The sequence below is a fragment of the Mobula hypostoma genome, chromosome 11 (genome assembly GCF_963921235.1).
Source record: "Mobula hypostoma chromosome 11, sMobHyp1.1, whole genome shotgun sequence".
Classification (NCBI taxonomy): Eukaryota; Metazoa; Chordata; class Chondrichthyes; order Myliobatiformes; family Myliobatidae; genus Mobula; species Mobula hypostoma.
The window spans coordinates 90042427-90055441 of NC_086107.1; the positions used below are offsets into that span (position 1 = coordinate 90042427).

Here is a 13015-nt window from a genome sequence, read left to right on the forward strand (position 1 = left end):
GACTGAGGTTATGTCAAGTCAGGCAGGTAATGAAGATGGCACTGAACGCAGTTGTTAGGCACAGGTACCAATGGAGACGGGCATGGGGAAGGGTAAAGAGAAGAGGGGCTGGGGTAGGACAGCCAGCGCTGGATGACTTTCTTTTCCCTGAAGTGGAGAAGGTTGAGGGGCATAGATAGTGTAGGTAGTAACAAAACCAGACAGCAAAAGGAGATTGGTGTAGGCAGGTACCCAATGGTTGGCGTGGGTATGGTCTCTATGCCACGCACTGTCTGAATTGTAAGAGGGCATTCGCATGGCGGGGGTAGGGGTGTGCACCACGAACTGGATGACCTCACATTGGGATAAACGAAGGGGGTGAACAGTTCACTTTCTAACAGCCAGGGTCTACATGGGAGACAGCAGGAGCACTCCCTCACAAAGAGTGAGTAGGTAGTATAGCTGATGGTGCTGTCTTCCAGCTCCACTGAGCTGGGCTCGATCCCAAGCTCGGGCCCTCCAGTGGCTGGGCGAGGTTCCTCTCAAGTCCATAAAAGCATGGTGGCTGGTGTGTTAATTGGCCGCTGTATCCACTGGTTACCCCCAGTGGAAGTGAGGGGCAGGAGAACTGAGATAGGGAAGGGTCATGTGAGGAATCCGGGAAACTGAGGAGGGGAGGGGAATGTGAGACTAATGGGAATGATTCGAGAGTCAGCATGGACTCGACGGGCCAAATGGTCGCTTAAATGATGTGAAATGTTAAAAAAATGAAAATAAGAAATATGAGTGGATTCTCTGTGCCAGACTCAGTTGAGTAAAATTTTGGTGTGACCACACCCTTCAGGTTCATACAGGTACCACAGGGAGAGTTATGGACTGGCCTTGATCCAGTTAGCATGCAAGAACCCGAATTGCTCCTGTAAAGAATTCTAGGACTGGTTTGTGATCCGTGGACACAACCAGTTTGGTGAAGAGTTAATTCATGGGGTTTTCTGTCTCGACCCGGAAAACAACTGTAGAGGTCAAAAGTTGCATATGGTTGTGGTGAAGCGTTTTACTGGTTTCATGCGATAGGTTGGCAGGGATCTGATGGGGAGTTTTTGTACAGAGGGTGGGGAGGGGGGTGGTTAGAGTTTGAAACACACTACCTAAAGGATATGCACTATCGAGAAGCACTATAGAGAAGCCTACAGACTTATTGGTAAATGGGATCGGTGTAGATCAGTACAATGGGGGCTTGAACATGGGGGGGGGGCCGAAGGACCTGTTTCTATAGCAACCAACAACCTGCTGGAGAACCTCAGTAGCCAAGCAGCATCTGTGGAAGAAAATGAATTGTTAATAGTTGGGGTCAAGACCCTACTTCAGGACCAGGCGTGACTCGATGACATCAGGACAGTTACCTGTTTGTAGAGGGACTCCTTGCTCGCCAGCTCATTCTCCAGCTTGTCGTTAGCATCGTGCAGAGATGTCGCTTCCCGCTGGGCGCTGAGGTAACGTTTCTCCAGGGTTGTTATTCTCTCTTCCATGTCCTCCCGTTGTGCTAAGGCCTGGGACAGGGACACAGGGTCAACACAGAGGTACAGAGGTCTCTGAGCACATGGGTACCAACCTTCACCAGAAGCAATAACTTACATTTATATAGCACCCTGAACTAATTATTGGGAGTAACACCCTCAGTCATATTAAGCCTCAGCTGTCCCCCTGCAACCTATTCTCTCTCATCAACTATCTTTCTGCAACTATCTACATGAATGGGGTAGCTTACATGGTCAACTAATATAACAGCACATCTTTGTGATGTGCGAGTCACCAGGTGACTCCAAGGTGAGCATGCAAACTCCACACAGACAGTATCCAAGTCAGGATCGAACGTGGGTCTTTGGAGACGCGAGGCCACAGTTTGCACCACTTATCATCATCATTATGTGCTGTGTCGTATGACATCATCATTGTCATGTCATATGACATCATTATGTGCTGTGTCATATGACATCATTGTGTCATGTCATATGACATCATCATTATGTGCCATTTTGTATGTTGTAGGTGATCATGTTATCTGACCATGATTGTTCTGTACAAATATTTCTACAGAATTTGTTTTCCATTGCCTTCTTCTGGGCAGTGTCTTTACAAGATGGGTGACCCCAGCCATTATCAATACTATTCAGAGATTCTCTGCCTGGTGTCAGTGGTCACATAACCAGAACTTGTGATATGCACCAGCTGCTCATACGACCATCCACCACCTACTCCCATGGTTTTGTGACCCTGATCACCTTGCCCAAGGGCGACCTGCAGGCTAGTGGAGGGAAGGAGTGCCTTACACCTCCTTTGGTAGATACGTACCTCCACCCTACCATGCATTAGAGGAGTCTCCAAGGTTTTTCCTGTCATTCACCTGGGAGAACCAGGAATTGGGAGCTGGACCTGGAACCCATGGATAATGGGATTGCTCTGACAGCTGGCAAAAGCTAAATGGTCCAAATAACCTCCTGTGTTGTCAAATATGGAATGCAAAGTGGTATATTTAAATATGTTTCCTATGTTCTTCCGCCCATAGCCTTTTATGTCTCAAAGTTCTCCGTCCTTCTGCCATGGGCTCCCCCTGTCAAATCCCGGCAGATCCCTTTGTGATCTTCAGTGCCTTACTGTTGCCGTTGGTGAAATCTTGTGAAATCTGTGCAACATTTTATGTGTTCACAGGGGAGAACACGCAAGCTCCACACAGACGGCAGCTGAGGTCAGGACTGAACCGGGGTCTCTGGTGTCGAGAGTCAGCAGCACTGTTCCCAGGGTGACTGAGCCTCCCTTGGGGAGGTTGAAATCGCGGATGTCGGGGTTGCGGTGGAGGTAGTTTCATTTGGTGTCCTGGAAGGAGCTGGACACATTCTGTGCAAGGAGACAAAAGCTGTGGGGAGTGTGTGGGGGGGGGGTGCAGGACAAACATAGCACATAGAAACATTCCCTGTCAAATGAGCGGTGGAACTGCAGTCTCCGCTTCAGCAAGAACTATCTCTTCAACTCCTTGTCACTCAGCAGCACTGCAGGCAATAAAGTGCCCCCACATCGAGGGGCAGAGCTTTGCATCACCCATTGGGTAAAGGAGCCAGTCTGAGTGCCCAGAAAAGGGCAGCCCTCTGCTGGATTAGACTTCTCCTTCCGGACATGGATATAACTTGGAATGCCAGAATTCATTACTCATGCCTATCTGAGGAGGCACGTAGGTGGCATGGAGTCACATTTAGACAACAGAAGGTAACAATGGAAACTCTTCTTCCTGAAGTAATGGGGTTCTACCGCCTGGATCCCATGAATGAGACCAGCGTTAGTTCCAAAACTCAAACAGTGAAAACAACCACAAAGGAAATGTGAAAAGGCAGCAGGAAGTGCTGGGAATATTCTGCTGGACAGGCTGAAGTTATGGAGAGAGAAAAAGAGTTAACATTTCAGGTTCAACATATTGCCATTCACACTGTTTCATCAGAGTTCTGATGAAAGGTCATCAGGTGGAAACATTAACCTTTCTCTCTCTCTCTACAGACATCTGCCTGCCTATTGGATCTTATTGTCTCTACTTATAACACAATTTTATTTTACCATGCATTAGGGTTAGGTCTAGGGTTTAAATTTAAATTTCCCCGTTACCACGATGAGAATAGAATTTAAGACTTTGAGTCAATGCTCCAGAACATCTACTGCTTCACTGCTCTGTAGCAAACCCCCTCAACGTTCACGGATGGGAGCCAGGTACCTCTTTCAAATCCCGCTGGAGCTTGGTGTTGGCCTCCTCTGACTTGATGAGATCCTTGCGCGCAGTACTGAGCTCGTCCTCCACCTCGGCCACCTTCCGGCACAGGACGGCCAGCCGCTCCCTCATCTGCAGCAGCTCTGTGCTCTGCCTCTCGATCAGGTCGTGGCACTCGGAGTCACCGTCACCGGACAGCGCCGTACCGTTCGCCAGCCTCTGGGGAGCGGGACATGGAGGGGATCTTGCGTTAGTGCGGACAACCCCCACCACCTGGCAGAACCGCCCTTGGTCCGGATCCACAATGTAACCGATCCAGGGAGTACTCAGGAATATCCACGGACATCTCTCATCGCCAAAGGTCCAGTGCAGATGACCAGCCACTCCTGACACCAAGGTAGCTCTGGGCGAGGGTGGAGGAGGGCCACTCCCTCGCTTGGGATGTGGGGTTAGAGCTGTAACTGGGGAGCGGGATGGTTTTGAGTGAGAGATTGCAGGTCGCGAAGCTGGGAGTCGAGCAGAAGCGATGATGGCAGGGCAGTGGGTGAAGGGTGTGGAAGTTGGGGTCATGGTTCTTTGGTTAGGGAGGTGGGCAAGGTGTGGTCCACAACACAAGCACAGTTGATTTCGGCCTGACCAACACACTCACTCCTACACTAATTTCCCTCAGTACTCAATGGCAGTGTGGTCCAGAGTAGGTGTACTGAGTCCTGAGGGTCTCGGCCTGAAATGTCGACTGTTTATTCATCTCCATAGATGCTGCCTGGCCATCTGAATTCCTCTAACATTTTATGAGTGTTCATGTGGTACAGGATGAGTGTATTTGATGAGGAAATCACATTGGAAGTGTAGGCACGTCATGCCGGGAAGTCCCTGCTGGAACCTCCGGGGTGACCTGAGACTGCGTGGAATGGGTCCCGATCCCCGTTTAGCCAGGGTGGGGTGTCTGTCTACAATCGCTTGGCCCTGACTAAAAAGGATTACACAATGGAAGTCGCTGATGCCAGACCGTTGCTGCCACAACCTCCCATCAGTCACTGGCACAAGGAACCCAGGGGAAGGGAGTAACAAAGGCAGAGAGTCACCAACCTTTGGAGCAAAGTTCAGTCTCAATGCTTCATGATCACAGGAAGGACTTGTCCAATTCACTACCAATAAATTTGCATGTTAATGAAATTTAATTTTTAACTTAAGGCAGATTTTAAATGAATTTGCGTCAGTGTTACATGATGGGATGGATAAATTGCAAATTTTCTGCCCATTTTATTGTGGAAAACATGGAATGGAAAGTTGCTCAAGGCTCAGATTCTTCTCTGTCTCTATAAGAATCTGAAGACTTTGTAAAAATGAACCTGAACTTTGGGTGGGGGGGGGAAGAGGAGGGTTTACCATTGAATGATCAGAGTTATGGACCAAGTGCTGGTAAATGGGTTTGGATGGCTGGCATGGAAATGATGGGCTGAACGGCCTGTTTCTGTGCTGTAGGACTGTGATTGTAAAGGCAAGATAACCTCCCACACAGTGCTGCTTGTTGTCATTTTACAGAAGGCACCACACACACTTACATCCTGGGCTGTTGATTCCAACTCCTCTTCCAGAATTGAGACCCTTTCCAGAGCCACTCGCAGTCTCTCCCGAACCTGACAATCAGACAGCACAGAATTACCGCTCGGTATCCCCAGGAATGAGAGAGCAAGCACGAACTAAGAATAATCCAGGCTACTCTAACGTGGAGAATCGTGTAGTGGACATGATGGCCCATTCCAGTCTCTGCACTGTGGGAATTTACACAGGTTTCCCCCGGGTGCTCTGGTTCCCTCCCACATCCCAAAGAAGCAAGGGTTACGCGCTAGACAGTGCCTGTGAATTTCTCCACCATTTGGTGAGGGGTAGAGTCTTGGGAAGGGGAGTGGTGAGGAATTGATAAGAATGTGAGAAAGGGAGAATGGATCTGTAGGATTCATACAAGTGGGTGTCTGATGGTTGACATGGATTTGATGGGCTGAACGGCCTGTATGAATTCTGTATCTTTTCATGATTCCATAATAGTTTTGGAGCGATGGACTTTGCTCTGTCGACAGCTGGAGAAGGTGGAATCGGTCAGAGGAGCTTAAAAGGGAGGGTAGATCGTGATTTCTGAACGCAATAAGTGTTTGGTAGATTACAGAAGAAGAAAGGGATTTTGGTGGCAGGGGAGGCAGGTAACCAGAGGAAACAACGGAAGAACAGGTGGTGAGGGGGAATATTTTTACACAGACGTGTTACTGAATTAAAAGGCTCTACTTGTGGAAGCAGATTTCACAGCATCTTTGAAAAGGGATTTCAGCCAGTGAGTGGTGAATCTGTGGAATTTGTCACAGGCGGCTGTGGAGGCCAAGTCATTGGCTATATTTAAGGCAGAGGTTAATAGAAATTTGATAAGTCAAGGCATGAAGAGTTACGGGGAGAAGGCTGAGATCCGCCATGGTGAAATGGTGGAGCAGACTCGAGGGCCAAATGACCGATTTCTGCTCCTATACCTTATTGTCTATGTTCTTATGGGTTTTGATACATACGCGAGACAGGGAACAAGCAGGGAGAGGAACTGCTGCAGAGCTCTTGCAAGGAGCCAGCACGGGTGTGACGGGACGAGCGTGGACCTCACCTCTGCTGCTTTTCCGTGAACAGAGACAAGAGCAAAGACGGAACAGCATGAGATTGGCCAAGTGGCCTTCACCTCCACTGCTTTCCCCACAAACGGGAGCACGAGCAGAGACGGCACAACGTGAGGTGGCACCTTCTCATCTAAAGCTTTGTGATGTTCGAAGAGAGACTTCAGGGCCTTGAGCACCTCGACCTCGCTGGAGACGCCGGCGGGAGACTGGGCCTGGCGCTTCACCACCGTCATCCTGAGGGAGCGTTCGTGCCGCGACACCAGGCACTCCAGGTGCTCCAGCAGTAGCTGCAGGGAGCGACAACAAAACCTGAGCTGCAGCCGCAGATCTAACCTGCCCGGAGCAACGCAGCCACCCCAGAGCCCCACAGCGCAGTCCGTCGCACAGCAAGCCAGAGATAAGGAGCACAGCACCCTGGTACCTGCAGAGAAGCAGCTACAAAATCTGGTGGCTACACCTCATTCGGAAGAGTCTCAGATTTTACCAGAACTACCAATTTCTCAGGGTTCTAGCTCTATCATCAGTTAGTTTATTTGATCCATTAACATCACATTTGCCTTTGTAGCTTTGACTCTCCCATCACTTCACCTCCCCACCCCCTTCTGTCTACTCTCCCTCATCCACCATTCCATCTACTTGTTTCCTCATTTTAACTCTTCATCAAAGTTCTCCCAGTGCTAGATCTTCTTTTTCCCACTCCACAGATGCTGACAGGCCAGCTGAGTCATTCTAGCCTCCTCAGTTGCTGCTGGATTTAGATAGCACCTGCGATGCATGAAAACGGCCCGCAGGAAGGGTTATCAATTAAAACATTCATAGCCAACCACACAAGGGGGATCAGAGCAGGACACCAGAAAGGCACCCGAAAGAACGAGGAGAGGTGTGGGAGAGACACGGGGAGAGAATTCATGGTCTTGGAGCCGGACAGTGAAAGAGAAGGATAGGACTGAAGTGATCTCAGAGGGGACTGCAGATGGAGGAGATTGGGAGAAGGAAGGAGGAAGGTGAGGCTGGGGAAACAAAGGGAAAATTTAAGTTACAGCAGTGCTGGTGATGGGCACAGTCCAGGCCAGCAGGCCCAGGAGAACAGCGGCACAACTGGAGGGAAGGTTGGCTCTTGTGAGTATTTTCTCTGCGTCTACAGGGAATGATCGCTGGGCAACCCAACGGTAATAGTTCCTGCTGTCATCACTGAGGGCAAGGAGGAAGAGACTCCAGACGTGAATATGATTTTCATGTCCTGCTCCAAGAAGGTTAATGGAGAAGTAGACCAACACTGGTGACCACAGAACTACTTTCATTGGCTCACTGCTAATTCCTCTGACAAACCATTTCTGCTGTTCCTTTCCCATGGCTGTTGCCCAGGGTGGGGGAAGATTTGGGGGCGGCGTTTGGGAATTTCTCACTGGGGGTGAGCTGATAGGAGCACATCTTTGGGCCGGGGCACAGAACTCACCCGCGTGTTGTTCCTCTCCGCCTTCAGCTCTGCGATCTCCTCCTCCCTCTCCAGAAGTTGCTCTCGGCACAAGTTGAGTTCCTTCGTGAGGACGGCAAACTCCTGCAGCGGAAAAAGGGTATCGGGTAAATGACGGGTGACAGGTTTCCACTGCCTGCAGGAGTAGAGAGGGTGAGGAAAGGATAAAGAGGTGGTGGATGGGAAGGAGACCTTGGTGTTAGGGGGTTGGTCAGAGCACTGGCCATTAAGTATGAGAATATTACATATCTAGTGAGCTCAGCCCAGTTCATCATGGCACATTTGTTCCTACCATCGCAAGTATCTACTGCCTCAGGGAGGCAAGATCCATTATCAAAGATCCCCATCATCTGGGCCATGCTATCTTCTTGCAGGAGGTACAGAAGCCTGAAGTCCCACACCACCGGGTTCAAGAACAGCTTCTTCCCTTCAACCATTCAGTACTCGAACCAACCAGCACAACCTAAACACCACGTCCCTATAGCAACACAGCGGCCACTTTGCACTACACTGGGAAAATTGTGTTCTTTTTTGTCAAAAACGTGTGCCACTTCTGTTTTCCTTGTGAAGCTGCTGGGTGCCTGCAACGCTGCTGCAAACATGTTTTCCATTGCACTGTGCACACAATAAAACCCGCTTTGATGAGCATGGACTAGGAATATTTAATAACAAGTTCTTACCGCACAAAATGGGAGTGGTGCCATCACAGACAGGTCTGCAGGGACCTAGAGCATTGATCTGGAGACGTGTGCTGCAAACCCCCGCCTTCTGTGGCAATAATGGAACCTAAATTCAGAGCCGTTGTATACGGTGACACACACATATATATATAAAATTGGATAATAAATTTACTTTGAGCTTTGAACTTTAAAGGTAAACAGGAGGCTGCCAGTCAGCGGAGACCCTGAAATAAATTGGGAGCAAAAGGCCAGTGGTAGTAATGCTGACCGGGAATCCATCGGCTGACAAAGCCTCTTTTCCTCTGTGCAGAAGGAAACACAACAACTCTACCTGGCCTACATTCTGTCCAAACGCAAATCCACCAAGGTGGTTGACTCCTAACTCACTGAGTCACAGGAAACAGACCTTTCAGCCCATCGAGTCTCTGCTGACCATTAGCCACCTGGTTACCTGCAAAGTTCAAAGTAAGTTTTTTTATCCAAGTGTATACGAGGGGTGATTGATAAGTTCATGGCCTAAGGTAGAAGGAGTCAATTTTAGAAAAGCTAGCACATTTATTTTTTCAACAGAGTCCCCTCCTACATTTACACACTTAGTCCAGCAGTCGTGGAGCATACGGAATAACTCAGCGGGGTGATTGATAAGTTTGTGGCCCAAGGTAGAAGGAGATGAGTTATACGGCTCTCGTTACATGTACATGCAGTTCAACTCTTTGCGTGATTGTGCAGAAAGTTTGAAGTTAATAACTCATGTCCTTCTACCTTAACTACGAACTTATCACCCCTGACGAGTTATTAACTGATGAGTTATTCCGTATGTTTCATGACCGCTGGACCATGTGTGCAAATGTAGGAGGGGACTATGTTGAAAAATAAATGTGCTAGGTTTTCTAAAGTTGACTCCTTCTATCTTAGGCCACAAACTTATTAATCACCCCTCGTATCTATGTCACCATATTCTACCCTGAGATTCATTTCCTTGCAGGCATACTCAATAAATCCAAAACAGAATAATAACTATAATAGAGCCAATGAAAGACCACATCAACTCGGGCACTCAGTGTGCAACAGACAATACACTTTGCAAATACAAAACAAATACAAGAGATGGTGCAGATGCTGGAAACACACAAAATGCTGGACACACTCATCACCTGTGGAGTGGAATGAACTATCAACGTTTCAGGCTGAGACTCTTCATCAGAGCGGACGTGCTTACACAGGCAGCGCCCGAGGTCAAGGTTGGACCCAGGTCAAGGGAGTTGTGATGCAATAGTGCCACCCTGTCTGAAGACGGCCCAGAGGATACTCAGGGATGGGATGAAATGAGAGCCTTACTGGGCCCACAATCCCAGCAACAAATATATGAACAGTGGCATTAAACTGGTGGCTTTTCCCCACAGATACGAGACTGAGAATGAATCTCTGCAGACACAGGACAAGGAATCAAAGTTCACCATATACAACCCTGATAGTCACTTTCTTGCTAGCATATTCAACAAATCTGTAGAATAATAACCATAACAGAAATAATGAAAGACCGCCCAACTTGGGCGCTCAATCAGTGTGCAAAAGACTTCAAACTGTGCAAATACAAAAAGAAAGAAACAATAATATTAAATAAACAAACAACAAATATTGAGAACCTGAGATGAAGAGTCCTTGAAAGTGAGTCCATAGGTTGTGGGAATGTTTCAATGTTGGGGCAAGTGGAATTATCCCCTTTGGTTCAAGACCCTGATGGTTGAGAGATAATGTGTTCCTGAACCTGGTGTGAGTCCTGAGGCCTCTGTACCTTCTTCCTGATGACAGCAGCAAGAAGAGAATCACCAATATTGATAGCTAATTATGGGACTCCAGGAATGCATCCTTGGAGTTTACAGCAATTGAAATTAAATCAATGATTCACTAAGATATTTATACACCCTCCCAATGTCTGTGAGACTTGGGGAGGAAGAACTTCTCCAGCTGTAGCAACATTTACTCCAGGACTCTGGGAAAGAGGTGTAGGGGGTGGGGGTGAAGATTTGTCTGTCACTGGCTCTGATCTTGGGCTGCAGAAAGTACCTCAAATCCCTAACGCGCGGCCCTGGGCAAGACCCGGTTAGGCCCAACGCGCGGCCCTGGGCAAGACCCGGTTAGGCCCAACGCGCGGCCCTGGGCAAGACCCGGTTAGGCCCAACGCGCGGCCCTGGGCAAGACCCGGTTAGGCCCAACGCGCGGCCCTGGGCAAGACCCGGTTAGGCCCAACGCGCGGCCCTGGGCAAGACCCGGTTAGGCCCAACGCGCGGCCCTGGGCAAGACCCGGTTAGGCCCAACGCGCGGCCCTGGGCAAGACCCGGTTAGGCCCAACGCGCGGCCCTGGGCAAGACCCGGTTAGGCCCAACGCGCGGCCCTGGGCAAGACCCGGTTAGGCCCAACGCGCGGCCCTGGGCAAGACCCGGTTAGGCCCAACGCGCGGCCCTGGGCAAGACCCGGTTAGGCCCAACGCGCGGCCCTGGGCAAGACCCGGTTAGGCCCAACGCGCGGCCCTGGGCAAGACCCGGTTAGGCCCAACGCGCGGCCCTGGGCAAGACCCGGTTAGGCCCAACGCGCGGCCCTGGGCAAGACCCGGTTAGGCCCAACGCGCGGCCCTGGGCAAGACCCGGTTAGGCCCAACGCGCGGCCCTGGACAAGACCCGGTTAGGCCCAACGCGCGGCCCTGGACAAGACCCGGTTAGGCCCAACGCGCGGCCCTGGACAAGACCAGGTTAGGCCCAACGCGCGGCCCTGGACAAGACCAGGTTAGACCCAACGCGCAGCCCTGGACAAACCCAGATTAGACCAACATACGGAGAATTGGATGAAAAATAAACAAGTCACTGATGCTGCTTCCTCTAAATCTTGTTCTAGCATTGTCATGGCACAGTCGCAGCCATTCGTCCCACTGCGTGCATGCTGGCTCTTTGGAAACCAGGTCCCACTCCTAGCTCAGAGATTTCTCCTTTTATTTTTGCTGCTTTCTAATACCCAACCACCCTGGCCCTTCCCTGCACAGAATAATAAACTGCTTAGTCATACTCTCACCTGTGAGGCAGGAGGTTGTGGGAGGTAAGGTACTCATTCAAGTTTGGCACTCTAGGCAGCAGTGGGGGAATGCCAAACTGTGGCAGTGTCATCTTTTGGAAGTGGTTGGACAGGCCATTGGGTTCATAGAGTCAGGCCCTATGGGCCACCAATGCTCTTGCTGACCATCAACCACCCATTCACATTAATCCTACACTAATTTAATTTTATTCTCTCCATGTTCCCATCACTTCCCTCCAGATTCTATTGCTGACCTAAAAAACTAGGGGAACTTGGCAGCCAACTAGCGTGTTAACCCACCCATGTCTGGGATGTGGGAGGAACCAGAGCACCCAGGGGAAATCCACTGGGTCAGAGAGAGTGCACAGGCTTGTTCTGGACTGCGCTGTTCTGCCGAGCATTGCGGGTAGGACCCGCTGGCGCCAGAACGTGTGCCCACACTTGCAGGCTGCCTCCGGTATAACTTTGGACATGTTGGTCGTTCGCTCAAATGATGCATTGCACTCTATATTTCAATGTAGATGTGATAGATAGATCTGATTCTGGAACCTCCACACAGTCAGCGTTGAACTCAAGGGCTCGCGAGCTGCGAGCAGAGGCTCCAGTAACTAAACCCCATTGTGCTGCGGCTTGAATCGGGGTCCTGCAGGGAATGCAAAGGTCCAGCTACTGTCAGCAGGAAAGAAAACCCTGGGATCCCAGCCCTGGCCAACATCCCAGCCTCAGGCTCTGGGGTTTAAACACTTCTTGCTTCAGATTTCCAGCTGAGGGAGAAACGCCAAATCATTTCCATTGGCAACAGCACCTCAGAAACATTCACAGAAGTCATTTGGATTTTTCTGTGGGTTTGATGAGCTGCAATGTGTATGTAAATTCCTCTTCTGACATTTACAAAGACTCAGCTGTGACCCAGAGCACAATCCCAGCTTGGTGAAGTAAGCCTCCATCTTCTCCACCAATTCGTATCCTTCTGCCGCTGAGGAAGGCCAAGGGCCATGGCTCCTCTCACACAGCGAGCACTAAACAGAGTCACGACTGTGGGCAGCAATCTGTGCACAGCAAGATCTCACAGACAGCACAGCGATCACAGCCAGATTACCTGACACTGTCATCAACTTGACAGTGATCAGTTAAGCTGTTTTAGTGATATTAATTGGAAAGAGATGAACGCAGATGGTGCTGGGCCCCAAGATCCCCGTGTTCCTCCACACTGCTAAGAATCCTGCCATTAACTTCGTACTCTGCTTTAAAGTACAACCTCATTTTCCAGGATTGAGCTCTCTCTGCCACTTCTCAGCCCAGTCTGCATCCTGTCAACATTCCATTATAACCTACAGCAACTTTCCACAATACCACCAATCTCCGTGTCATCCGCAAACATGAGGAGGGGAGGAGAAGATGGCGGTGCGAT

The 13015-nt window shown here is 49.8% G+C and overlaps 1 protein-coding gene across 4 annotated transcripts in view; it reads right to left on the reverse strand.

The window, feature by feature from the left end:
- Positions 1-13015, reverse strand: part of LOC134353930 (liprin-alpha-3-like) — a 123666-nt gene that overhangs the window by 53630 nt on the left and 57021 nt on the right. For all 4 annotated transcript variants that reach the window (XM_063062480.1, XM_063062482.1, XM_063062479.1 and 1 more), the window contains 5 exons: positions 7841-7942; positions 6507-6671; positions 5296-5370; positions 3737-3949; positions 1383-1529 (listed from right to left, as the gene is read on the reverse strand). In XM_063062480.1, coding sequence (XP_062918550.1) covers positions 1383-1529; positions 3737-3949; positions 5296-5370; positions 6507-6671; positions 7841-7942 — 702 coding nt within the window. The remainder of the gene's footprint in view (positions 1-1382; positions 1530-3736; positions 3950-5295; positions 5371-6506; positions 6672-7840; positions 7943-13015) is intronic.